The sequence below is a fragment of the Anas platyrhynchos genome, chromosome 27 (genome assembly GCF_047663525.1).
Source record: "Anas platyrhynchos isolate ZD024472 breed Pekin duck chromosome 27, IASCAAS_PekinDuck_T2T, whole genome shotgun sequence".
Classification (NCBI taxonomy): Eukaryota; Metazoa; Chordata; class Aves; order Anseriformes; family Anatidae; genus Anas; species Anas platyrhynchos.
Window position 1 is genome coordinate 4636365 of NC_092613.1, and position 26815 is coordinate 4663179.

At 47.3% G+C, this 26815-nt stretch overlaps 2 protein-coding genes and 1 long non-coding RNA gene across 8 annotated transcripts in view; 2 read left to right on the top strand and 1 right to left on the bottom strand.

The window, feature by feature from the left end:
• The first annotated feature begins 32 nt into the window (after nt 1–32).
• MAPK13 (mitogen-activated protein kinase 13) lies at nt 33–14682 on the top strand. Of its 2 annotated transcripts, none has more exons than XM_005023469.5 (12): nt 33–2431; nt 6360–6489; nt 6861–6919; nt 8022–8130; nt 9305–9334; nt 9780–9827; nt 10794–10908; nt 11278–11349; nt 11893–11972; nt 12436–12514; nt 13828–14004; nt 14370–14682. In XM_005023469.5, exons 1-12 carry the CDS (start codon nt 2313–2315, stop codon nt 14447–14449), a joined length of 1098 nt encoding a protein of 365 aa, XP_005023526.4. In that variant the 5' UTR covers nt 33–2312; the 3' UTR covers nt 14450–14682. The 2 variants fall into 2 exon arrangements, with proteins under 2 accessions (XP_005023526.4, XP_071884628.1); XM_072028527.1 differs by lacking the exon at nt 33–2431 and adding an exon at nt 2469–2699.
• On the bottom strand, nt 4841–24747 carry LOC106020503 (uncharacterized). 3 transcript variants are annotated; one of them, XR_011805107.1, is made up of 5 exons: nt 24352–24747; nt 23202–23307; nt 22998–23115; nt 20110–20199; nt 4841–5218 (listed from the first exon to the last, which is right to left on the bottom strand). It is a non-coding gene; the product is annotated as an uncharacterized lncRNA (long non-coding RNA). The 3 variants fall into 3 exon arrangements; XR_011805106.1 differs by lacking the exon at nt 4841–5218 and adding an exon at nt 8781–9241 and having other exon boundaries at nt 24352–24746; XR_011805105.1 differs by lacking the exon at nt 4841–5218 and adding an exon at nt 10902–11090 and having other exon boundaries at nt 24352–24746.
• Nucleotides 23522–26815, top strand: part of BRPF3 (bromodomain and PHD finger containing 3) — a 29651-nt gene continuing 26357 nt past the window's right edge. Inside the window, exon 1 of one of the 3 annotated variants that reach the window (XM_072028516.1) lies at nt 23522–24139. The gene's annotated coding sequence lies outside the window, so the exon portion shown is untranslated. The other 2 variants (XM_072028517.1, XM_072028518.1) reach the window with 2 other exon arrangements.

Sequence of the window (26815 nt, forward strand, 5' to 3'; positions counted from 1 at the left end):
CGGGGGGGCAAGGTTGCATAACTGTTGACCAACACTGTTGACACGAGGCTTGTGCATCCGTAGTTCTCCCAAGTGACTTCTCTGATACAGAACTAGCCTAGAGTCTGACCGTGAGTACTGGACACAGTACAAATTTTTCTGTTTAGCACAGGGAAGCTCTTACTGAACACAATAAACAAGTGCTCTGCTACTTGCCTGAACCTGGGACCTTTCCCCAGTAGCACTGGTTTACAGTTTTTTGCCATTTAGATGCGTGGGGTTTTTGTTTGTTTTGCTCTTCAGCTATCATCTAGCTGGTGGTGGAAGGGTTTTTATGGCAGCAGGAGCACCCTGGCTCTCCTTAACACAGATTTTCTGACTTCTGCTGCTTACCGGTGCTATAATTCAATCAGGACGATGAGAAAAATGATTGAATAAAACAGTGTTCGTCACGCTAATGAAAGCCTCAGTACCTGAAGTTCCCAGGCCTTGATAAAACAAGGTGGTTCGTGTTGATCCAGGGCAGGCAGCTGGCATCCACCTCTTGGACGCTCCCCTGTTCCAGAGCTGTGCAGTGGGGGTGGGGGGATCCAGAACCCTAATTCCTGAGTGTGCTCAGTTACAATACAGCCTCGTTAACAACAGGTACTAAAATCAGTGGGAAGTGAACTGGGGAAAAAATAAGGAAGTTCCACCTACAAAATCTAATGAGTTAAGGTTTCCTAATCTAATGCCTCAAGGTTTCCTATTTGATTTGAGTTGGTCACTTAAATTAATTCATCCTACTACAGCCGAGACATGTCTTAGATATTTAGAACTCCTTAATTGCGTGCTGATTAGTTATGTGTGCATGCATAGTTGAGCAAGAGTTCTGTGCTCATGAAATTACAAATGAGTTGCATGTTTGCTTATGCACCAGCAGTTTCTGCTGTAACACCTCTTGCTCACAGGTGTATTTATAGAACCAAGCCAATCTTTGTTTTATTTCCTTACCATACTGTTGCTATAGCTGGATTTATTTGCATCTGCATGCATAAGCAAAGCTAAAACACTACCAACTCCCTGCCCCTGGTTTGTTTAATAAAGCTGCAGACCTTACCATGGCTATCTGAAGAACATAAGGGCCAGCTCTAATGTGTTAGAGCAGTTGCTGTAACTGCTGTTACCTGTAACCAGGTAAAATGAATCCTCCCTAAATCCTTGACAGTGCATTTTCCGTGATTCCTATTAGCAGATCCTAGTCCTGCTGCACGGACGCACTCAAAGCAGGGACAGCTTTACGGACGGCAGGCACTGAGCTGGTAGAAGATGTGAGCAGGGCTGAGGGCTGGCAGGGTCCAGCAGGGTGAGCGGCTGGGCTGGCTCGTTAGGGCACCCCTTAGTCACTTCCTCTGTGTGCAGGATGTGCCTTCAGAGCCCCACTTGGGCATCTAAAGTCAAAGCAGAGCGTGGAGGCACTCCCTGCTTACCAGGAGGGGACGACCTTGTGTAAGCTGCCTGCGTTTACTGCTCTCACTGCAGGAAGGAGCAAACTCGGGTTTTGTGCTGTCCAGGGGCACCTGGGATGGGGTCAGACCTGCCGCAGGGAAGGAAACCGGACCCAGCCAAGCCTCAGGCACCTGCAGGTCTCAGAATGGTTCCTGTTCCTCCTTGCTGCGGTCACCTGGATGGAGGTGGAGCTCAGCCAGCCTTCATCTGCTGGGAAACCAAGCCGAGAGCTTGGAGAAAATCACCATCACCTCCTCGCTCTCCGGTGGATTTAGCACCCTGTTGTTCTACACAAGCCTGGCGCTGTCCCTGTCCATCTGGAGAGAACATCCCTCTCGTCTGACGAGGCGCTGTGGCTTGTCCTCCGCATCAAACGTGACCTCGGATTCCCCGGCTCGGCGAGCCCTTACTCATCCGAGCCGTGATCTCACGAGACCCCCTCCGAGCCCCATGATGGCATTTGGTGGCGCGTGCCGGGGGATGGCTGCTGCGCCAGGCCCAGGCACGAGAGGCGAGAGCGGGTGAGCGCGAGGCTCTGCGCCTTGGCCAGAGGTGTGTCCGCCGTGGGGCTCGCTGCTCCCCGCGCCGATAGGAGAGTCCAGAAATACCTGCACACGGCCGAGGCGTGTCTGGAAACCTGATGCCTCATCGCAGCCGATGTGGAGGCGGAGGGAGGAGGGCCGAAAGACATGTCCCTTCACGCTCACATCAGCTGAACACGGAGAAGGAAGCTCGCTAGAGTCCTTTTTTACCCGCACCGAAGGCCTTGGTGTCCCTGTCTCACCCCAGAAGCCTCGCTGTATTCCAGTACTCTGGGGGGGTGGCAGTCCCGCACCCGCCGGGCGATGAACATCGCAAGGAGACGAGGCTTTTACAGACAGGAACTCAACAAAACCGTCTGGGAGCTGCCCAGGAGATACACGTCCCTCCACCCGGTGGGGTCCGGGGCCTACGGCTCCGTCTGGTGAGTGGGGAGCAGCGAGGGGCGCGCAGGGGGTGCTCGGAGCATCCCTCGGGGGGGGGAGCGAGGAGGTGCCGAGAGGCACCCCTCCATTATGAAGGGCATTTGCATGCGTGATGCAGGTGGTTTGTCTGGACGAAAATGGACCTGCTTCCTCCTGCGGTTGCCCCAGGTGGGCAGCGGGGAGAGGTCTGAACCCAAGCTCACCTCTGCAGCATCCATTCAGGATGGGGGGAGTGGGACGGGGACGCTCGCCCAGCAGCTGGAGCAGGTAGGCAGGGCCGCCAGGCTGGGTATGACCTCGGGTTAGCGAGCTCCTCGGCTCGCCTTGGTCTTGAGCTTGGATTAAGGGAGGATTTCTGTCCAGCAGAAAGGGAAAAACAACAAAAAAACTAGGTCTCCGAAAGCAGTTTGTAAAGGGTAAAAGAGTCGGGTGCTGGAACAAAGCACCAAGCCTCCGGGGACAGGGGTGGCTGTGGCGGTTCAAGGCAGCTGATTTTGGTCTGCCCAGGGAAAAGCAGCTGGGTGGTACAGCCCCCAGTTCTGCTTCCAGTTTGAGCTCATAAAACAGAAAGCGTTGTAAAGCAGGATCAGTAACAGCCTGGGATTTCCTTCCTGGCCGATAGCAGTCCTCATCCTACAAGAGAGCAGTGCGAGCTACTGTTAATTACATGGGCAAAGGTGCCGATAGTGAAAGCAAGCAGAAGTCGGATCTTGCTTTGTGCTGGTGAATTGGAGGAGACTGATGACTTTTAGAAAGGTTGAACTTGAAGCAGCCCATTGATAGCATCTGAATGCAGCCTTTGTTGCATAACATGACGAGTTTAAAAAAAAAAAAAAAAAAAAAAAAAAAACAGGAGGTGTGTCCCCTCTCCTGGGTGTTGGGCAAAGTGCCTCTCCTGGGAGGAATCCCAAAACCCTGGGGCCTAAGTTCTGGCTTTGTCCCCTGGCTGCCTATTTCACAGCACACAGGCACCAGATGTTTCCTTCCCCACTTTGCTGTTCGAGTGCAAGGTGGGCTTCTGAGACACTTAAATGAGTCCAGCAAACTCCAGCAGCAAGACTGAACTTGAAGGTTTTTATATTTGCACTGTGTTTTCTGGTCTTTATAATAAAGTAAAGCAGGAAGACTAAAAGAAAATAAAAATGGGTGAGTCATAGGGAAAAAAAAAGGAAGACAAATCCCTCCAAATCCTTGACCACTAGGAAAAAAAAAAGAAAAAGAAAGGAGAGAAAAACAGCAGTAAGACAAATCTTTTACTGGACCCTGTGCAGACCTCAGCTGCTCTGAAGAATCTCGGGGAGGGATGGATGTGTTAAAACAGACCCAGGGTAGAGGGGGGCATTATTATGGCATGGACACTGCTGGGCAGAGTGGGATTGGTGTTGATTCATGTACAAAGAAGCATGTGGAGTTAGGATTTGCTGTCCTCTGCTGGGAATTGCTGGGAAACTTTTCTAGCACAGCATTTTTGGAGCAGCCAGCTTCTGCATGTCCTTGAGCTAATTCAGGAAACCCAGCAAATGCTCGTTTCTTCCCTCGTTAATTCTGCTAAAACCCATAGCGATTTTGTAATTGTGGGAGGAGTTTTTTGCCATCCCCAACGCTGCTCTTCCCAGCCAAGCTGGGGACCTGGCTCTGCCCGTCGGTGGCCATGGGCACGGTGTGCTGCGCCCCGGGTCCCAGGGATGCGGCGGTGTCACCGTCACCTGCAGGCCTGCGCGGGACCTCGCCCCCAGGTTGGCCTTGGCGTCATCCTGCACTTCCAGCTACTCATTAAACCGATGCTGGGAAGCACGCTGTGGGCTCACCCCGGCTGTGTCAGCTGAATTAACTCTTAGCTCTGCCTGATGGCGAGGGTGAAAGTAACGCTGCGTACACGGGGCAGGCTGAAGCTACCGCACTCACGCTGTCCTGCGTTGAGTGGTGGGGTTGGATACGTGCTCTGTAGGGCAGATTTTGGGACAGCAGGTCAGAATGTGGGCTCTGAGGCTAGGAAAAGCACCTCGGATCTGCAGAAGGTGTTTGACCGTGAGGTCTCAGTCCTTTCCTCTTAATTCACTTGCTCCTTGGAGAATTTTTACACTGTGCTGCCATTTCTGCCGACGCCTGCTGATGTCCTAATGACAATGAGACAATCTCCCCTTTCCTCTCAAGATATCCTATGTGATCTTCAGCGCTGAAGCTGCCTGGCGTAGCTGTTCCAGCACTTCCTTTGCTTTTTCCAGCTGAATAGACTGACAAAATCACAGTCGTAGTGAAGCTCTCAGAGGATGTGTCTGCTCTCATTGCCAATAACTGAGAGCAGCTGGAAGGGACTTTAGTGGCCATGAGATTGCCTTATGGTACCAGAGATGTTGTCTCTGCTCACTAGATGAGAGCTGTTGATAAGCTGAACCGCTGGAGGCCACACCACAACTGATTACTTGGGGCTGACAATCGGAGAAAGCTGCTCAACAGACTGTCAAGGTTTGCACCAAGGAATAATAACCCTTCCTTGGCATTAAACCGAAGGGGAAACCAGGCTGAGCAGGGTATTTCCACCTCTCCTATTGCATGTCAGCCCTAAACCCAGCAGAATGCACCATTTGACTGCATTATTATGTGGTGTTTTCTGGATTATGCCACTCAGAAAGCCTTGCCTCTGAGCGATGGCCCTGGAGGTCACAGTAGTGTCATCTCTGCTTATGGTACCGGCCCTTTCTAGGCTCAGGTCCTCACAGTGCCTGGAAGGAGCCGTGGATGGAGCCTGGCAGTCTGGGACCATGGTGGGGGTGACTCGAGCATCTCTAGGGAAAAAAGAAAAAAAAAAAAAAAAAAAAAAAAAAAACAGGAGAGAGGTGTGTGCAAAGCTGAAAGGTGCCAGCATTCGTGTGGGCTGTGCCACTAAAAGCTGTGGAACTGAGGATGCCAATTCATGGCCCTTCAGTGTCCCCATGGAAGAAGGAATTACAAAACTGCTCTGGAAAGCCCACAGTGAGGTTTGGCACAGGAAGCCCTTTCTTCATCTGGTTGTCTCTTGGAGGGCTCGAGGAGGGGCTGAGACACCAAGGTGTAATGAAGTGTGCTGACACCTCTGTGTCCCTGGAAAACACCACCAAGAATCCTGAAGACAGCCTGAGGACGTCCATCCTTTCTTCTTATCTGTTGAAATCCGGATCCTGCTTAGCAATCTGATTACAGAGCCTCCAAAAGAAGAGCGTGTGTCACAGGATCACCCAACCCCGCTGCAGACAGTAAATGTGATCAGAGAATAACGTCATCTCTCCTGCTATGGCTCTCGCACCGTGTTTCCATGAGCTCACGAGCAGAATCTCATTTTCAGCCAGACCTGCTTTTATACGGAAGCATATATAGAGCATCAGAGATCCTTAGTGCTGGGGAATTATTTCTAGTAGCCTGCATTTTTAGCATGTGACAGCCTGCTTTTGCTCCAGAAAACAGTGAGGAAAGCTGACGTACCTTTAACAGTAACTTCCAAGCAGATGGCAAAGAGGAAATTGCTTTATTCCCTTATCTCCAGGACTTAGTAAAGGAGAAGGCAGAACTAGAAGCGATCCTGACCTTTAACTATTTGCGTTTCCTTCTTCCCACTGCTCTGTCAGCTCCAGCTCATTGCTGCAGGCTAGAGGAAATGTTAATGGGAGTAAAGACTGGCCACTAATGCTTTGCTTGGTATCCTGCGTAGTCCTCCAAAAAGCATGGGCTGTGGTCTGCAAACCCAAGTCATACGGTGGAAAAATCTGTGCAGAGAGCTCCACTGAGTTCCTCTGCCAGCACAGAAAGATCAAGGGGCCTTTTTTTTTTTTTTTTTTTCTGTTTTTCTCTGAGGTCCAGAATTAGCTCTTTGCTAGAAGGGAACTTGTTAAAACACATGTTTGTTAAGACATATTTGCATAGCCAGAACTGTTTTTTATTTGTCTGCTGCAGTTCAGCCATAGACAAGAAGACGGGAGAAAAAGTGGCCATCAAGAAGCTATGCCGCCCCTTCCAGTCGGAGATCTTCGCCAAGAGAGCGTACAGAGAGCTCATGCTGCTGAAGCATATGCAACATGAGAACGTAAGTAGCTGTTTTTCTTCCTGCAAGGGAAGCTTTCTTGCCACTTGGGAGCAAGCCTTCTGTGGTGGCAGCACCTTAGTTTTGATTGAGACATCTCAAAAGTTGGCATGTGCAGGCAGTCTCAGGGCTTAACTGCTGCTTGCCTACTGTGCCCAGTTGGCACCAGGCTTGAGCAGATGTGTAATGGGTGCTCCTGAGTATTAGTAAGAAGAGAAGTAGCTGCACAGCATAGCAAAGAATCCTCAGATTCCTCACGTAGAGCTCTCAGTGCTCACAGACGTGCATGTGCCGGTGCAGAGCTGCTACCTGCATCCCACGTGCACAGCAAATGCTTTAACAAATGCTAAATTTGGACTTCTCTTTTCCACCAGGTCATTGGGCTGCTTGATGTCTTCACCTCTGCTCCTTCCTACCACGGATTCCAGGACTTGTAAGTGTACACTTTGTGTTGGCTCTGTCTAGACACGATCACTGCCCTAGACACCCGCAGGCTTAGCAGCATAGTAGCGTATCGTGTTGAGGTGCAGTTCAACAAACCAATTTGAAAAGGGACAGACTAAAGCCAGGCATCCCCAAGTAACAAGGAGAATCAGAACAAAGGTCAGTTCTTATGGCTAAAACCCCACATAAATAGATCCCATGCCATGTTCACAGCTGGGAATGCCCCCACCGACTGACACAGGTAACTGAGGCATCACATTCCATGGCATATCACATGTGGCATGATCCGTGCTAATGCTCTGGCTGCATGACTGCTAACTAAGAGGCTGGAGTCAGGATGGGAGAAGTATTGCTCATCAGTCCCTGGGATAATTAAACTGAGAATTTCCAAGATTTTTTTTTTCACCTTGATTCTGGATGCGTTTTTTGTTTGTGTAGTTGTTTTTTTGTTGTTCCATTTCCCTCAGCGTTGATGGTCAGGCTGGATGAGTCCTTAAGTTATTTTCACTTTCCCATCCTTGGGCACTAGCAGCATGCATTTGGGTTTGGATTTGCAGTCGATGGCTGGATATTTAGCAGCCTGCACAAAATTTGTCTGACGTTTCTCAGAGCAGTTCCTGCTGGAGGACTGGAAACCAATTAGCAGCCTCAGCAGGCAGGCCAAAAGCTGAGGGAACCTTGATGTTGTCTTCCAAGGCACGGCCGAAGAATATTATAAAGATAAATTTGGTAGCCAACGCAGCAGTTTTACAAGACTCTTTAAAGCTGAACAAGATGTTTCAGCTACCAGATGGTGTAAGGCCATCTGGAACTGAACAGCTAAAGCCTAAAGTAAACTAATTCAGGATTGTTCAGGTTTGCAAGATCCTTGTTTTTATTTGACGTCAGGTATCTGATTTGAGGGAAGGAGAGCAATTTTCAGAGCAGGTGGAAATCCTAGCGTCACTACAGGCTATGCTGGTTAGCTAGGACCATAGTCCCAACTGCTCCTGTCAGATGCAGCCACAGGAAACAGACAAGTGAGAACAAGGCTAGCCAGGTTCCCTGTGTTTTTTCTTCTAGACTTAGGGCCTTGTCTTACTGCCTTTTAGCTACCTGGTGATGCCATACATGCGGACAGATTTACAAAAGATCATGGGACATGAATTCAGTGATGAAAAGATCCAGTACCTGGTCTACCAAATGCTGAAAGGGTTGAAGGTAGGTGGGTCTGGAGAAATGACAACAAGGCTGGGGCATCAGCAGATTCAGTGACTCACTGCAGCTCCTCTACGAGTAGATCTTGCTCTGTGTCAACTCTGGGCTGACCATAATAAACCCCCACTTCCAGCACTGTCTTGGAAGACTTGGGGGTTTTATTGCGTGCACTGACAACAGGTAATTGCTATTGAACTACCTCCTGTTCCAGCACACATCAATCAAAATTAATGTTCTTTCACACTAGTCAATCAGGTATTGAAACTGCAGCAGTTAAAGCTTATGATGGTTTCTCCGTGACAGCGGCTGCGTCACTGACTTGCCAAAACCCTTAGCAAAGCTCGGCACAGAAAGTAAGGGGCTGGGAGCAAACGGGATTCTGCTGAAATTCCCACATAGGCCCTCAGTGGAGAAGAGGGAGGGGATGATTTTGTGTTCAGTACAATGAGGAATGTGCTTGTTTTTAAGGGCCTCTGAGAGAACAGAAAGTAGTCACTTCAAACCCTGAAATGTAGGGATAGTATCTTAATAGTACTACCCTCTGTAATACCCTTCCCCTAAAGTCAGAGCAGTTTAAAGGCACTAATGAATTCACCCTAATAACACCTTTCCCCATATCACTGTTACCTTGAATTTAAATAAAGGGGGGAAATGATATACAAAAGGCTTAACTGGTGTGATAAAAGTCGCAAAGTCAGTTTTTGCAACTCTAATCTGATTTCCAATTTTGTTTTAATGATTAATTTATTTTTTTTTCCACATGGATTATCACTCAGTAAAGAAGTTTTCTTGTTATCTACTGAACATGTTCCTATCTGTAATCTTGATGCTTTTGTTTTGATAGTTCAAGCTATTAGTTTACTTGCTGTAAGGAACTATTGCCCCATATCTCCTCTTCTTCTCTGTGCCTCTTCTTTATAGTAGCAATATAACTGCAAATACTGTCAGAAATTCACTGTGGGTTTCAGATTGCTGCCAGGTGGCCTTCTCCTGCCAGCCATTGTTCCTCCTGTGATTGTGGGTTTTATATGGGGTCATGCACTGAGGGCCAGGGACTTGCAGCAGGTGCCAGGGTTGTGCTCTCAACAAGTCCTTGTTTGTAGCTCTCATTTCTCTGTGGGAGAAAAGAAAGTCTTATCTGCTGTTGATCACATTGTGGCTCCTCTTTTTATTGCAGTATATTCATTCTGCCGGAATCATCCACAGGGTAAGTTCATGTGCACTGTTATTCTGATTTTGTCTGTTTAGGAGAAACTCAGCTTGGTCATAAAGCTAACAAATTCCTGCACATCGCTGCATTAATAGCCTCATCTGCTCTAAGTTCTCTCTAGCGTCCTCCCTCTTTTTCCCTCCTGTGCCCTGTGCTTGTTCGTATTTGCTCTCTCAGCTGTGCAGCGTTTTGAGGAAATGTTGTATTTTCTGATGAGCTGTGAAGCATTTTATGGTTTTTGAATGAAAACTGCTTCAGGAAAAAGCAGAAAAAAAGTCTCTTTAATATAAACCTGTACAGTAGGCATGTTGTCTTTGCTGTGTTGATATTGGACTCGGGATGTTATGGGAAGCTATCCAAAGTGAACTGAGGTTTGACTAAGGCTCGTGTTGACGAGTTGCAAATCAAAACATCGGCATTATTCTGCTCGTGTCTGTTTTAGGACCTGAAGCCAGGCAACCTGGCTGTGAACGAAGACTGCCAGCTAAAGGTAGGTGAAAAAGCAGCGCATTGTAGCGTGTAGCATATCAGATTGCTGAGGAACTGCTCTACGAGCAGGAGTCCTGGCATTTGGGCGTCATCATGTTTCCTCTTGCATCCTGAGGCTTGATTCAGGGTACCTCATTACACAGTGGTTGCAGTCAGTGGGAAATACTCACCTGCTTATGCAACTTGCTGAATCAGGGCCCAAGACTTGGAATGAACATCCTGTCACTGTAATTCCAGCTGCATTGAAGTTCATAATGACTTCCTAAGTAAATTCAATACTTCTGAGCAACACTTGTGTTAGGTGAACGATCCCTGAAGGATAGCTGGATACAACCACACTTACCCCTTGGTTCCCATGGACTAGGACCTGAAACGTGGTGGCTGTGATTCTAGACAAAATTATTTTCAGTATTGCTCTGAAGGGACTGCTTACAGCTCACTGGTGTGATGGTCTAGCATGTGTTTTCTGTAATGTATATTACAGGGAGTGGCTCCGTTGCCTGTAAAGGTTGGGTCAAGCCATGTTCATCTCCAGTACTGAGGGAGAGGTCATCTCCTGTCAGCTGCAGGGTGTTTTTATAGGAAACGGTGAGTCGTAATGGCCTGCGAGCATGCCTTGGCCTCAGGTTCTAGAAGCCTAAACTCTATGAGATTCTTAAATTGACGTAAGCTACAAGAAAGGAAGTGACCTTCCCGGTAGCACACGACAGAGATCCTTTCCGCAGGGTCTCCCCAGGACAACTGGTTTTGCAGCTGGCTTGCAATTTACAGTGGAATTAAGACAAACCTGTTAGTTCTTTGAACCATCCCACGAGTGGTTTTGGTGTAGTTAGAACTTCATTATTATCTGATTGGATCTGCTTCATTTATTCTTAGAAGCAGATCCTCAGTTGCCTGTAGGATTCCTTTTTTTTTTTTTTTTTCCTTTCCTGCCCTTCCTTCTTTCTCTTGCTTTGGTGAACTGCAGATCTTGGACTTTGGTTTGGCAAGACACGCTGATGCTGAGATGACCGGCTATGTGGTTACACGCTGGTACAGAGCTCCAGAAGTCATTCTGAACTGGATGCATTACAACCAGACAGGTGAGTTGCATTGCTTCAGCTGGGTGACTGTCTTGTGACAAATCCCAAGATCCCTTTGTCATGCCCATGTCAAATCTCACATAATCCACCAGAATGTTTTTGCTCTTTATCATCAATGTCCCCTGGAGCACCACTCTGCTCCAGTCATACTGTCCCAGCTGCACTACTCCCAAAGTTATTGCCTGTGGGAAATGATGAAAGCCAAGATTTTAGCAGCATAGAAAAGGCAGGGGAGGGTGGAAAATGGGAGTGAAATTGAAATCAGTGACTGTTGAGAACTGAAAAAGCAGGCAACAGCTCCTGTAATCCTTTCTTCCTAAAAGCTGTCATTCTCTTTTTGCTTTTTTCTCTCTCTTTCTCCCCAAACAGTGGATATCTGGTCTATCGGTTGCATCATGGCAGAAATGCTGACTGGGAAAACGCTGTTTAAAGGAAAAGATTGTATCCTTTCAAACTGAACCTTTTCCCTTCGGGGCAATGATTCTTGGCATGTGTGAAAGGCCTTTTATGAATGAGGCTACTGAGGGAAATCGGTGGTGGCCTGGTTTACTAAGAGGTAATCACAGGGGACCAGTGGGGTCTTTTTGGTGAGGAAAACAGAGATGAGATAGGAGGGGAGGGGGCAGAGCCACCCTTAGAAATACACCGCTGTGCTGGCCACATACACCGTACATCAGCAGCCTAAACTGCTGATTCCCACAGCCTCATGCCCAAGCCCTTGCATATCCCTCAAACCTGTGGGCATAGGCTTTGGCAGAATTGTGCCAGAACTCCTTGTTGATGAAAACTGTATCCCAGGAAAAGAGCTCTTTTTGCCAGTGTAATGAGTCTTTGCTTGTGTGGCTTTGCTGGGTTTGTGTCACAACCTGCTCAAAGCTGTTGCTGGTCCTGGGATGCTCCTGCATGCAGTCTGCAGTCTGAGCTGCTGGGTGGAGTCCAGGGCTTGCTCCTAGAGGTTAGATAATCTTTAACACAGCCTGCCAGACCTGGATCAGCTGACTCAGATCCTGAAAGTAACGGGGCATCCAGGAGAAGACTTCGTGGAGAAACTGGAGGACAAAGCGGTAAGCACGTTCAGTGTGGCTGTTCATGTCTCGCTGCCAGAGGTGGGGAGAGGAGCTGCTTTTATAGCAGGCACATGAACAGGAGAGACAGCAATCTCTCCTCCTGACAGCAATGATATTTCTTAGCGATGCATCTGATGTATTTGACTTTAGTGCTTTGCATTAAGAACTGGTACGGGTTGTAGGGGCTGGGCATTAGGGCTCCTAAGAGAGGTGCCTAACACACCAGCAACCTGCATCCCTCCTCTGTTCTCCAGCTTGGCTGCTCTTAAAGCACGAATGCTTCTGTATCTCAGTTGATAAAATTTTGTTCCTCACAAACTGGTCACTGAAATGATGTCTGAGATAATTTGCTGTTCTCTTCTTCTAAGTAATGAGACCCAAGAGCTCTATTTTATCACCATTTACTCACACGTGTCCAGTTGCAGTAAATGCATGTGCTGTGCTTTCCTTTCCCTTTCAGGCTAAGAGTTATATCAAGTCCCTTCCCAAAATGCCTAAGAAGGATTTATCTGTGCTTTTCCCCAAAGCCAATCCCCAAGGTAAGTAATCTTGAGCATTTCTCACAAGTTTTCACAGCTGGAAATGAGCTGGACCGACTGCCATAGCTACAGTTTAGTTGCTCTTATTTCTCAGAACTTCTTACTACTTCCTCCCTTGCAGGTTGTGTGCCCACAGGAGGCTGCCCTCCCCAGGGCAAATATGTATGAATTAAAAGCAAAACAATTTTTTTATTGGCACTGCAGTGACAGTGGTCTGTTACTGGCCATCTACTTGTTCGGATTTGGCTTTTAATTTTAAAAGGACACAGTCTGTAGCATACAACTTGTAAGGAAGAGGTGAACTTCAGACTCTTGTATTAACAAGCCAGAAGAGTGTGCTGTCTTAACAAACTTGATGTCTAGGTTGCAGGATGCAAATTGGAGGATTAGACCAGTTGTGTGTAATTGTATTCAACTACACCTTCAGCTGCACTTGGTACTAGAGTTGGGATGAATTTTGGCTGATACTGGCTTTGAGAGCTCATTGCTTGTAGCAAAGTAGATGATATTATGATTAGGAATATTTGAATGAGGTTGAATGAGGCTCCTTTTTTATTTTATTTTATTTTTTCTTTTCCCTAGCCCCACATACAAGGCATTGCAGGTTTTGATAAAGTGCTGAGAGAGCCCCAAAGTCTACTCAAGTAAAATTTCTTCCTGGGGGAATTGCACAGTTCAGATCACAGCTGCCTGTTGAACACCTGTACCTTTTGGTACTTGACAGGTAGCTGGAACATGAAGTTTTCACTGTAAAAATTGATCTACAAGTAGCTCTTTCCCCAAGTAGATTACAAATGAGAGTAAAACTCTTCTAAAAGGTGTGAAGAAGAAAGCGTCAAGCTATTAAAACCAAGTCAGAATGGGGCTAACAGGCAGTCAGTATCTGAGTCTCCTACCTTCCTGTTTACCAGGGATGTATAGATTTCTGTATAGATTACTCATGCTAAGGCTATATTGAGTTGCAGGTGTCAGAGTGAAAGCAAGTGACTGAAAAATATCTTGAAATTAGTGGCTTGCTGTTTACGTTCTTGCAGCTCCGTCCATGCAGCAAGGCCTATCCAAGACTAATTTGTTACTTCCATACAATTTACACCTACACTTCTGTTAGTAAGTTACCTGAGGCTGCTGTTTGGCAGATTTTGCATCACCACAGACAGGAGCTCCATGCTGCCTAGGCCAGGTTGAGGAATCTGTTTCATTTTCAGGTCTGGAAATGTGTTACTGGAAACACTGGTCCTATCACTTTCAGGGCTTGTGCTCAGTATGCCTGTTCTATTGCATGCACTTAGCCATGTTTCTGTCTCCTCCTACAGCAGTGGACCTGCTCGACAAGATGTTGCAGCTGGACGTGGAAAAGCGCCTTACGGCCACAGAGGCATTGGCCCACCCGTATTTCGAACAGTTCCGAGACATCGAGGAGGAGACAGAAGCACAACAGTCCTATGATGATTCTCTGGAACATGAAAAGCTTTCGATAGAGGAGTGGAAAAGTAAGAAGTTTTTCTTTGAAGTCATGCCCCTGTCTAGCATGGGACTTTCCTGCCTCTTGCTCTGTTTCCTGTGAGCATGCTGAGTAAGGCTGGCTTAGCTGCGACTGCCCATTAATGCCTCGATGCTGGCATGCATCTTCCTTTCCTTGCTGCTGCTTATATGTATTCAGCAAAGATCCCTTCTGCCTCTCTCTTCACTCCTTTTTTGCCTCTCTGCTTTGTCTGACTCCCTCTCTCAGCTTGTACCTGCCGTATCTTTTCAGATGAATGCTTCCTCTCTGCACATGTAATGGTCAAAGTTTCATTTGTGTCCTCTACAGTCAGACATGCGACTGATAATCAATTATTTTGTTCTGTTTTTCAAGAGCATATTTACAAGGAGATCTTGTCCTTCAGTCCCATTGCACGGAAGGACTCAAAGAAGCGGAGTGGGATGTCGTTGTAGCAACTGGTGCAGCTGTGACTGGGTTTCACTTCTTGTGCTGGATGACAGATCAGATTTATTCCACGCTACCTCGCTCATAGCCATCGTTTGGCCTGTGGGACTTCTGTGTGTGTAAACACGAAGATGACACCACACTGTGGGCATTGGACTTTGTACTACTGAAGGGGGAAGCACCCCCAGTTTTCAACACTAAAGATAAATATACGTTCATTGAAGCTTTGTGGGTGATTTTACCTCGTGTTTCTTTTTTTCTTCCCCGTATTCCTCCAGCTGAGAAAGCAGGGCTTACGTTGCTCCTTTCTCATTATTCCTTTCAAGGACAAGTTTTAGCACTTTAAGAAAACAGTAAATTTGCCTGGGAAGTGAGTCCAAAGCAAAATAGTAAATTGGGAAATTCAGCATAACAAGACTTTATCCAGTCTAACTTTGAACCCGTTCCCTTTCCCTGAGCAGTCAAACAGATTCTGGCACAGTGAGGTTGCTGAGGTGCTGTAGGTTCCCAGGACACCATGGGAACCCAGTTGTTTGTGGACTCAGCCTCCCTTCAGAGCAGCTCTCAAACTTCTAACCTTGTCATCCTCCTATCTGCAAAACTCCCAGCTAGGGTGCTGCCTCCCTTGGACAGCTGCTAGCTCCTCCTTTTTGCTCTGCTTTTCTCATTCTCATGGTTTTGATCCGTGCTGTCTCCTCCTTACTGCTATCTGCAAACACAACCGGGGAATTCAAGGCCGCTTTGCCACGTTCACGGACCCGGTATCCCAAGGATCTGGGTATCACCAAGTAGTCCTGCTGCCCTCACACGGGCCTCTGCCTTTATGCTCAGCCTGGTTTCCCCAACGGTTCTGTCTTAGCGGGGTTATCTCTCACTGAGCACCCTTTCCCTGGAGCTACCCTGCCCGCCGCAGGCTGCCTTTATCACTCAGCAGGTTGGGTATTTGGTTACACGGTCCAGTGATGTGACCCCTCAATGTTCTCATTCCCTCTGCTCTGAGGGATCAAGTCAACCTGGGATCTTTTGCTCCAGTCTTCTAAAAGAGCTGTTCACCTTTTACCATGAAGAGACGTTCAAACTGATCATTTGGGAAATGTCTGAAGTCTTGTCAGTCCTAAGGCTCAGATCCCTGAGTAAGGATCAAAAAATGTATGTACAGGAGAAAAAAGCATAAAAATGCATTGCTTGAACAATGTAGCATTAGCAGAAAGGAAAACACAAATCAGTGAGCACAAAAATAATTTCAGATAGCTTAGTTTTGGAGTATCAGATTAGATCCTTCAGTCAGCATCCTTAGAAATTGCATCTCAGAAAATCTTTTTCTGCTATCGTGCAAAAACTGCTGCAGGCTAAATGGAATCCTTGTAAATAAGAGCTTCACAAATTCCCTTTACTGTACTTCCTTTGGTGAGGCTTTCTTTCTTATTTATATATGCAAACTTTAATTCATTCGCTTTAGTGAGAAATTCTTGGTGGCTTCAAGAAATTGCTGCCTCTGAGACGCTCACCTGGAAATTTTTGATGCGTATGTGTCAATATTTCCCAATCCACCAAATACACAGGTGTTTGATATGAACGTTATTATCATTAGAAGAGGAGAAATATGAAAAACAATTCCCAGAACAAAATAAGCAAATGGGATCTGAAAGTGACTTCAGGCTTACTACAGCTCTGTAGGTTCTTGCCTTGGTGCCTGCTCTCTAAATGCTGAATGCTAAATGCTTTTTTATAAAGAAATCAAGGGTAATTTATTGCTGGTGTGGGATATCTCAGGGAAAGCAGATGTGGATGAGTTGGTTTCTGGAGAGTAAGGTGACTCCAAGCTAGTTTCAAAGTCTGGTATTGTAGTTCCTTAAATTCCTGCCTCTCTGCGGCAGCCCTCTTTCTAACTCTACAATCCTGTAGACACTAACTCTCTTTAGTCCTTTTGAAATATGTCCCGCGTTTGCTTGCACAGCTTATTATAATGCTCTCTCTTGACCACTTGTATGTGAGGTGATGTTGTGATCCTTCAGTATTTGTGAGACCAGGCGACTGGATAGTGTTTAAGAATTTTTCCCTCCTTCCTCTATTCCTAGAAGTTCTCATTGCTTATATGCTAAACAGTTAATTGCAGAGCTTCCTAAGTACTATAGGGACTTTAGAGCTGTTTATCCCCTTTCTGCAGTGCTATAGAATAGATTTTTCTCTGACAGGCCTTTATTCCTGCTCAAAATATGAATGAGTATGCCTCACCCCCACAAAAAAATCTTTAGATATGTATTAGGACGCCTCCCAGCCTGTCACATATTCCCTTAAACACCATTTTGGTTAATAATCACATGGGAATGCTAATTGCTAAACCAAAACTAATAGAAGTACTTAAAAAAGACATCATTTTCTGCTGGTTCTATGCTGAGCAGGATACAAAGGCACAGCCACTTTTAAAGATTGATTCTCTAATAAGTCATCTACCTGCAGCTTTGCTATGGATGGAAATTGCTAGTTTTCTTGAATGGACTGTAATAAACCTCTGGATAAGTTCCATGTACCTACATATTAAAGGTAGCATAGAGAAAAGCCTAAATAGTAATGGAGTTATGATTCATTCAGGTTAAGTATCTTTTTATGGTCTTACAGAGTCTGCACAGGAGCACAGACTTATGCAATCAGCCCCTTTTGCAGAGGTTTTCCTGAAAGCCATCGAGCATAAGGCTCGCTAGCAGTAACACAGTGAGGTTTGTCAGGCATAAAATAATGTTCAAAGTATGTACATGGATATAGATCTGTTTGGGACCCACATTTTTTCTCTACAATTGCAGGTGCTATCGTTAGAGCCCCTTGGTTGCCGAAGTGCTGTACAGAATGGTTCTGGTGCTGCCCAGCTGTTAAATCTGTTGCCAGAGTATTCTGCCTGCAGTTGACAGCAAAGGTTAAAAATATTACAGATTACTGCAATCACTTTCCAAATCCTTTCCTGTAAATTGGTAGGTATGTGCAGATCCACCCTGTGATCCAGAGGTGTGATACATGCAAGCACATCTGAGCTAGCTTTAAGTACGCTGGTGAGCTTGGTATTAATAGAACAAGCTGTAAAGTAGCACGGAGCTCAGCGTGTTAGCCTGCTAAATCTTCAGAAAGTTTTGCAGCCTGTGCTGAATCTGGCCTACCTGCAGATCCACTGCTTGTTGGATAGGCACTAGATCATTCAGTGCTAGGCAGCTGCGATTGTTAGTTGTGATAACAACTTTGAACTACAGCATAAAGATCTCCTTGGTTGGCATCTCCTGCCCTGTTGCACTCAGACAGGTTCAGGTGGTTGTTCCAAAGTCCATCCCAGGGGATGTGTGCCAAGAGACCAGGGTCTTCTCTGTGCAAGAGCCCAGAGAACACGGGCCCTAGGGTTACATGAGCATAGAAGGTATACGAGCTCGGTTACATATGCAATGTTTCTCCGCTCTCCACCCCTTTTGTAGCTGCTGAGTCATTTTAGTTTGTTTTAGCCAGGACGTGCACTTCCAGTACTCTTCCGATTTTCCTCTTTGTCTGTGAATGATTTCTGGTTTTGCTGTACAGACCTCAAATAAGGGAGCAGTGCCCCATGAACAGAATTTTTTGAGCTCTGGTCTTCACTGCGAATCAGATGAGGTGATGTTGCGTTTCTTGTCTCTCTCTGCTGCAGTTCACACCGTGCACTGCTCAGGATAGCCCTACGGCAACTGCAGTTTTTTGATATGACTGCACTGATGTTATCTTGCTCTAGCTGCACAGATGCTCTGCACTGATGCAGTTTCCCTTGGCTTCTATCTCTTTGGGCCACATAGAGTCCTGTGCCTCACTGCACCCTTAGGTAAGGACACTGAATGCAGAGCTGTTGCAATCTTCCCTCAATTCCCTTGAAATTCAACATTTCTGCCTCAAAATACACTAGAAAGCTGGGCTGGAAGGCATGCAGCAGGATCCTGTTGACAAGATCTTGAAGAACCAAAGTTTAATGAGAGTAAGGGACCATCCTTCCTTCCTCCTGCTGTGTGATACAATCTGCATTCTCCCTGACCAGTGGGAGAGGTTTCAGCTGCATCAATCCCCAGTTGAAATCCTGTCCCTTTGAACCTGACATCTGACTTGGCTGCCCTGTCCACTGCATAATCTTTAACAGAGGTCAGAGAGCTCTGTGCGGCTGCCATAAACATCTCAGCTGCACGTGTTTACAGCTGCTTATGCCCCAGTAAAACAGGCTCGGTGTCCAGCAGAGGAGGTTCACCGTGCAGGTGAGTGTGCACAGATGTATGGGGAGATGGCTCAGGACTGCGGGTCAGGCACACTGCTCTTCTGATGATACACAGTTATGAGGTGGACACAGCCAGAGGTGGACAAGGGTCTGAAATGGAGTAAATCTGCAGCACAGACTTTTGGAGAACTGCTGTCTTTCAGAAAGGACCCATTCAGGTTGAAGACCGCTTTAAATGGGAATTTAGAGTGTGACTTAACTGTATTGCCATGCTTCAAATGGGGAGGGGGAGGCTAGGAAGACCTGAAAAGGCCTGGAGTTTGCTGGCATTCCGTGATGACTGAGGGAGAAAACATTTCTGTGATAAAGTAATGTACTGAACGTCGTAATGGCAGTTGAAAAGGAGCCTCCATAGCTTTAAATAACCTGAGATGCCATTCAGGACTTGTGTCTGACCAGGGGATTAAAAGAGGTACCAGGAATTTCCAGTACCACTAGGCATGAGAAGAGGAAATGTGACCACCACCGAGTGGGGGGTACGCAGATTTTGCTTTCAAAGCGTGCAAATACCAGTTCACTTGTTTCAGGTGTAGCACGTAGGAATCTCTTCATTATCGGTCTTTCTACTGAATATATTTCCAGAAAGTATCGCCTGCTTCACAGAGCAGGTTTCTGAGTAGGTTTTCTGTTCTGTGAGTTTACACTGAGCACTGAAATAGAACAATCTTAACAGTTTCCTGTGTGGGCTCCACACTCTGAGAGTCATTCATTCACTCACTGACCCCGCCGAGCACTCCTTTAGTATGCCACGCATCCTCCCAGAGCCAAATACTACTTCTCTCTGCATTTTCCAGTATCGTGACAAGCATGGGGAGTGGGTGCTCTGCAAGCCCAAGAACCAGGGAGGTGCATGCGTTGTTGTGTGTATGAGATAGCAGGAAATGTAGCGGGGTGATAGTGGAAAGATGGAATTCAGTTACAGAGACCAACTGCCCCATATACACACGGCACTTATGGACATTTTTCACTGAAGACGAATGTGCTACTCGAAAAAAAATAATTCATATTTACTTGTCATGTAAGGAGCTTAAAAAACACTTACTTGACAGAGATGCTGACTCAGGCCAAGGTATAAAATACTTTAAAATCAGCACAAGAGACATGGGGTGTGTGACCCTGACAGACACTATTAGTCAAAGAAGAAATGATGTTATGCTGGGGCGCAGGTGCGTCTATTAGATGACCCACACTGACACATAATTGATGTACATTCCTTGTGTTAGTTTTTCCCTTTGTGTAGTTTACATACTTTAAAATACAGAATCGAGTGGTAGGAATCACTCAGCTATTAAGTGCACATCTAAAATTCTGTAAATTAGGCCAGTCAGAAATATGCTTGCTATTTATATTAAGGATGTACAATAAAAAATTATGTTGATACAATTCATTTGTGCCTACCTCACATAATGTACAGATGTCCCTCATGAAATACTTGTGTTCATTCTGCGTTTATTTCTGAGTTTAGGAAGCATTATTTTTTCTTGTTACCTGGAAAGTGAAACATTCATCATAAACAATCTTTTTGTGCAAGTTTTTTGACAGCAAATTGGGTCTGTGAGTTGCAACTTTATGGGACAGATCTTATTTATTAGGTACTTAGAGTTGAGTGAGCAAGAAAAAGTAGATTAAACTTTTTTTTCCCTCTTTTTTCTTAAGAGACACTACGAAGTTATCAGCATTTTTTTAACAAGGATGCGATATTCACCAACTTTTGGACACTACGTAGAAACCTTTCAATGCAGAGCTTTGAAAGCATCTACAGCTTCTTAGAAAACCATACTTATTTTATCCCACAGGAAAAAAGAGTCTGTTTTCGTTATTTAATCTTTTCACATTCTAAGTAAGACTAAACAGATGAATCATTTTCAGTTTTTAAGTGTGTGATAATGGGCTAGGAAAAAAAAAAAAAAAAAACACAGGAAATTATAAACACATCTGAGAACTCTGCAATACTGCAAGAAGGATGGTGATGTGTTTTCCTATTTCCATGTCTCACTTGCCTAAGTAACCAGGCAAAGTGTTCCTAATCCTCTGCAGTTTCCCGTATCATGGGTCAGTGGAGTGCTGGCTGGTGATATGATTATGTCTTTTTTTTCCCCAACTAAGAGAAACGAGACATGAAAGAAGACCCAAAATAGCCTGTACTAATTCATTTTTTCCCCCAGAACGGATGGACACTTACTTCACTAATTGCAGTTATGTTCAAGGCCATCAGCATCACTCCACTGTGAAAATGTCAGTGTTTCCAAGCAATTGTGATGTATGGGATGTTTTGCCTGATTTCTCTCTACGAGGTCATTATCTGAGCACATGGGTTTATACAGCTTTTAATACCATGTTCAGCCAATGCTGCTTCACATTTGATGCAGTCAGCACTTTGGCTGATTGATAACTCCTTTTTTGTTGGGTTGTGCTCTATTAAATAATACTGAAAGGTTAGTATTTATCTTTAACCCCTATTAATTTTCAGTTGAATGAAAGACAGCTAACTCCTTTTAGCCACGTTTGGATACAAAAATTATAATCTTCCTCCTATCAACCATAATATCAGATCTTTCCTCAGAAAACTTGAAAAGGGTTTTAAAACTGATTTACCTGTTAAGATTAAAAAAAAAAAAAAAAAAAAAGAACACCATTAATTACCACTGGGGTGACAGCTCTGGGTGTCTGTGTCACCTCTGAAGTTACTGGGACTGAACAGGGCTATAAATATTCCACACAAAAGTAGGGTCTTAGGAAGTACAGCTGAGCACTTGCAAATCCAGCTGAAATATACTGCAGCTAAGGCTAATCACTTTGAGGTATCAGGCTTTTGACCTTTAAGGTGCACAGATCTTTTTTAGCAATTGCATTAATTTCGGTGTTTCTGAAGAAAACAGCCCCAGAACAAACTGAGGCACAGATATAAAAGCATACTCATCTTGAGGCTTAATGAATCAACAAACAAAAAGAGGTCACTTTTCTGTTTTCAATTCCAAATGATAATTTTCTCCCCTTTTAAGTATGTTTATGTAATTGAATAAATATGAAGAAAATTACAACTGAAGGTGCCCAGCTCTATTTGAACTGTCTCAGCTGCTCTTTTTATTTGAAGCGACATCGCTGGTTTTGCACTCATACCCTTTAAAAAGTAGGAGAGCAAAGAAATTAAATTAAGTTGTGCCTCTGGGATTTGAGATAAGTCCAGGATGTTTTTTCAAATAACACATTAGTTCCACAGCTCTATTTTAAAATTAAATGATGGATAACTTGTTTTGATGTTCTAACATATGGCCCCCAATCTTCAGAGATGTCTGTGCATACTTCATGTTGTGCACGAGTCATCCTACCGAATTTAATAGGGCTATTCACACGGTTGACATTAAGCATGTATGCAAATCTTTGCAAGACTGGAACCTAATGTGATTATAATAAGCCAATTTCAGTGCAAATCTAAGAGTATAAAGAGCTTCAAAACTGAGGTCAAAATAAAAGAAGTTGCACAAGTTTGTCATATTAAAAAAAAAAAAACACACTGGGGAAAAAAAAAAAAAGAAAAAAAAAAAAAACACAAGAAAACCCTGTGTTGAAATCAAAACTAAGTTCTCACATAAAGAAGGGAAATGAGCTAGTGAAATTGCTCCCTGCAGTTATTAAAATGATTTTACTTACAGTGTAACAGTCTTCCCAATACTACTCAGATGCTGAAACACCTATTTGATAGATTTTTTTGTTATCTTTCATAGATAGGATTGTGCTTTGCATTGTTGTTCTCTGGGGGTTAGGTGGGATCTTATATAAAAGAGTATTTTATTTCTGTAACTCTGATTATTTTCATCCATAAAAAAAATCATGGAATATGTAATATTGAGTCCTGATGAGTTAACAACAGATTCTTTAAAAATATATATACAGAAAGGAGTACTTAGAGGTTGCCATGTAAAATCTGTCACAGCATTACTGTTCCACATTATGGAACATGTTTTCCCATGTTTTTTAGGCTTCAACAAGCTCTGGTCCAACCGGAGTACTGTGCAGAACAGACTTGTCACAGGCTGTTCAGCTGCTCTCATGTTCTGCAGTTAACATACGTTAAAAGACAAAAGATCTATAGTTGGACTGTAAACGAGGGAAAATAACATTCAATTTTTCCTCTGCAAACAATTCGGTTAATTCTGTAAATTCAGATGGTAATATTATGCAATCCTCTGCATGATCGTGAGTGGGAGGTGGAGTGTACATATGCACAAGTATGTGGTACGCGCTATAAAAAATAAGTGTAGGAGCCTCTGGAGTTCCTATCTCACCACTTCTCTCAGTTGCAAGCATAACTTCTTCCTCGCTCACTCCTCTCGGTCCCTCTCTGTCCTTCCACCCTGCCACACCTCCGCACATTAGAAGGCCATCTGGACCCGAAGTATTAGACTAGAAAATAAATACGGACTCTTATTATTCTCATCATTTGTTTGATGTCGCTTGTTTGGCCGAACCGTGGCAGACACAAGGCTTACACGCTCTCTGGGGGGTGCAGCCGTGCGGGCAGCGCAGCCGGGCTAGCCGGCGCCTGGCGTTGCTCCCAAGCAGGCTCCCACGTGTTTTTTAAGCACCCCACGCCTCCTGCAAATAAATAAATAAAATCATTTTTCATTAAAACGGGCGCAGCACGAAGGCACGCTCCCGAACCTGGGACAAAAGCTGGCTTGCCCATCTCCCGGTGTAACTAAGATGGGACCCTTGGGCTAACCCCAAGCTGGGGGGGGGGGCACGACGACTGTGTGTGTGTCCCCCCCCAACCACCCGGAGCCAGCAGCAGCTCTGCAGCCCCCTCCCCACCACGCACAAAGTGTGTGTGGGGGGGCACCACCACCATCCACAAGCAGCACCCCCAACCACTGCCAGCCCCCCCCCAACCTCCTCCCCATCACCCCGCAGCCCCCGGGGGCCTCCAGCTCGGCTCAGCCCGGGGGTGGGAAGGGACCGGGGAGGGGCGGGCGGTCCCTGCCCGCGGCGGGGGGGGGGGGTGGAAAGACAGAGAGAAAGCGGAGCGGAGAACCACAGCAGCCCCCTCCCCCGCCTGCCCGCCGCCTTCCCTCGCCGCTCGGCCGGGCTCCGCCGCCACCAGCACCGCCACCAGCGCCGCCTCCATCTTGTGCCCGTGGTGTCCCCTGCTCCCCCCCCCCGCCCCCCAACCCCCCCATCCCCTCCACACAGCACCGGGGGGCGCTGGGGGGGGCCCCCGGGAGGGATTTTTTTTTTAAATTTTTTTTTTTTTGGGGGGGTGGGAGCAGGGAAAAAGGAGTTGGAGGTTGGGGGGGGGGGAGAGAAGAAGCGGCACCGGGGGGGCCGGAGCGGCGGCAGCGGCATGAGGAGGCGGCGCTGAGGAGAAGGCGGCGGTTGCCGGAGAGGACGGAGCCGACATCTTGTGCCCTCCCCTCCCGCCGCCGGCTGGGTGAGCCCGTCCGCCCCAACGGGGGGGGGGGGGGGGGGTTGGGAGGCGGAAAGGTTTGCTTTTTTTTCCAAAAAAATGAGGAGAACCCCCCCCAAAAAATCCTAAAAGGAGGCGGCGGCACCGGCGGAGAGCGCTGGAGCGGGCAGGTAACGCGGTGCGCGGCAGGCCGCGGCCCCCCCCCCTTCCCTCAGGGGCTCTCCTCCCTCACGCACCCCCCGCGCTGGGGTCGCGGGAAGGTGACCGGGCAGGGCGGGAAGGAGCCTGGGGGAGCCTTGAGGCAGCGGGGCCGGTCCCCCCCCGGCTCGGTCTCCGCTTAACGGCCCGCGGCTCTCAGCGAGCGGGGGGAGGCGGCGGCGGGGCCGGGGGAGCGGGGCCGGGCAGCGGCGCGGCCGCCGAGCCCCCCCCTGGCCGCCATCTTGGCTCCCCCTCAGCACGGCGCCGGTGGCGGCCCCGCCCACCTTCTCCCACGCTATTGGTCTAAGGGCGGGGCCGGGCACGCCCTCCGTTAGGCCCGCGGCTCCTCGCGTTGGGATTGGCGGCGGGGCCGGGATGGACAGCGGCGGGAGCCAATAGCGGCTCGGCTTTCCCTGGGCTCTTTCTCGCTCCCCCTCCCGCCCAGCTCCGGGGCTCCTCGGGGACTTTTCTCGCACCCCGGGGTGCTGAGGACGGGCAGAGCTCAGCGCAGCCGCCTCGCCCCCTGCACCCATGGGCGCGCCGTTATGGCTGTGCAGGGACCCTGCTGTGCCTTGCCCCAGTTCTCTGGCTGTAACTAGGGCTTCCTGAGGGGCTGTCATGGCCCTAGCAGCAGCCAGGAGCTCCCAAGAGTTGCCCCCAGCTGGCACCTGCCACATCAGGGGGCTGCAGCTGTGACCAGGCTTCCCTTAAAACTTCCCCCCCAGCCTGCCATAAACGTGTTGCACCCAACCATGTCCACACAGAGCTCCCCTCCTGCAGCCTGGCGCAACTCCCGGCGTGTGCTGTGGCTCCGTTTGGTTACAGAAATATTCAGGGATCGATCACGGTGTGCTGGAGCACTCACCAGCTCGAAAGCTCTCAGCAATTCCTGAGGCTGCTCTGTAGGGATTGGGGTGGATTCACGGGGTCTGGGGTCCGTGTGGGTCTGTGGAGAGGCATGGCACTGTGGGCACGTGGAGGAGTTTGGCCCTCTTGGTGCTCTTGGTTGGCAAGAGAAGGAGCCATGTAGTGGAGAGGGGACGTGGCTGCCTCAGGCGGTTTCTCTCCTGTGGTGTCTGTTGCTGTTATTTCACGGATACGTTTCTTAAATAGCTCTGTAGGTGCTCGATCCCTGCTACGCGGGAGCAGATTTAAAATCAGGGCAAACAGCAACAGGCGGCTGCCCGGGGTTGGGGCGATGCCAGCGCAGGACGGCGCTGAGGAGTGGGAGGACGAACGGCTCCAGGCCTCGTGTCTGACTTGGTGTCCTGGGGAGAGGCCTTTGCTGCTAACCCCAGGCTAAGCTTTAACTAAAACTGGGCTGTTTAGGGCTGTATAAGCCGTAGTCAGCATGGTCAGGATGCTTTGGAATGGAGTGAGAGCAGCACTATTCCCATCTGCCTCCTGCCGAGGTCCAGGTAGCCTTCCTCTCTCTAAATCACAAAGATCTTCATCAGCAGGGGACCTAGCTCTTCTCTGGGATCCACATGCCATGCTGGAAATGGCCCAGAAGCTCCCCCAGCATCACTGCCTTGAGCTCCAGCCTTGTGACCTCTGCAGGTTAGCAAAGAAACGTGGTGCTGGCGAGAAAATCCTTGGTCATCTGCATGGCGAGGCCAGAAAGAAGGGCTGCAGGAATTAACGAGGGCTGGAAAGGAGACTGATGGCTCCTGAGGTGTGAGCGGGTGCCTCTGGTCCTCAGAGGAGCCTTGCATGGGTGTAAAGCACATCGACATTTAGCCCTGTTGGAGGATCCACTTGTGCTGGATTTTTCCAGGCTGCATGTACAATAGGGGCCTGTATTGCAATAAAATGTGGATCTCTCCCTGTTTTTAAGTGGAGCTTTCTACCCCCCTGTAGTACATTTAAGTCTCCTGATGGAGCTTGTTTTTGTTAGTTCCCTTTTTAGAGCCCAGGCGTTTCTGGGCCACAGGTATGAAAACTGCTGCTGGAGAGAATTGAGCCATTTCTGAGCAAACTGGTGGGATAGAATTAAATTAAGCTCTGGCAGCTTTGTGCGTTTTAGCCACGTTGTTTGTTCAGTTGTGCTCTCTAGGAACCTATCCCCCTGTTCCTGGCGCAATACCCAGCGGAAATGGCTTATGGGAGGTTTTTGGAAAGCCTTGAGCACACTGGCGACAGCAAGAGGACGACTCTTTGAACTTTCTGCTTTTACATCAACAACCTTTGTCCATGGTAGGACAGAAACAGCATGGGTTGAAACAGCGTTTAACCCTGCTGAAGTCAAATCTCTTTAGAATTTCAGTGTGCACGGATGCTGTTTGCAGAGGGATTATTTTTATATGTGGCTGGGAGATGTTTTTAAGTGTGCCAAGAAGATCAAAACATTCCTAGATTGCTTCTTAGAAGTTTCTGTGTTGCAGACAAGGTCTCAGTGTTCAGTGCAGTGTGTCTGAGTTCGTTTCATGGCTGCTTTCAAGGCATTTTGGAGGTGGGTAGCTGTGTCTCTCCTAATATCTAGATACCTTTTAGAAATCAGCT

What these genes read in the sequence shown, in the direction of transcription:
- MAPK13 (XM_072028527.1), top strand. Translation starts at nt 2,545, where the DNA reads ATGCAGGTGGTTTGTCTGGACGAAAATGGACCTGCTTCCTCCTGCGGT. An exon ending in AGCATATGCAACATGAGAAC is followed by an intron (nt 6,490 to 6,860) that starts GTAAGTAGCTGT and finishes CTTTTCCACCAG; the next exon opens with GTCATTGGGCTGCTTGATGT. An exon ending in AAATGCTGAAAGGGTTGAAG is followed by an intron (nt 8,131 to 9,304) that starts GTAGGTGGGTCT and finishes TTTTTATTGCAG; the next exon opens with TATATTCATTCTGCCGGAAT.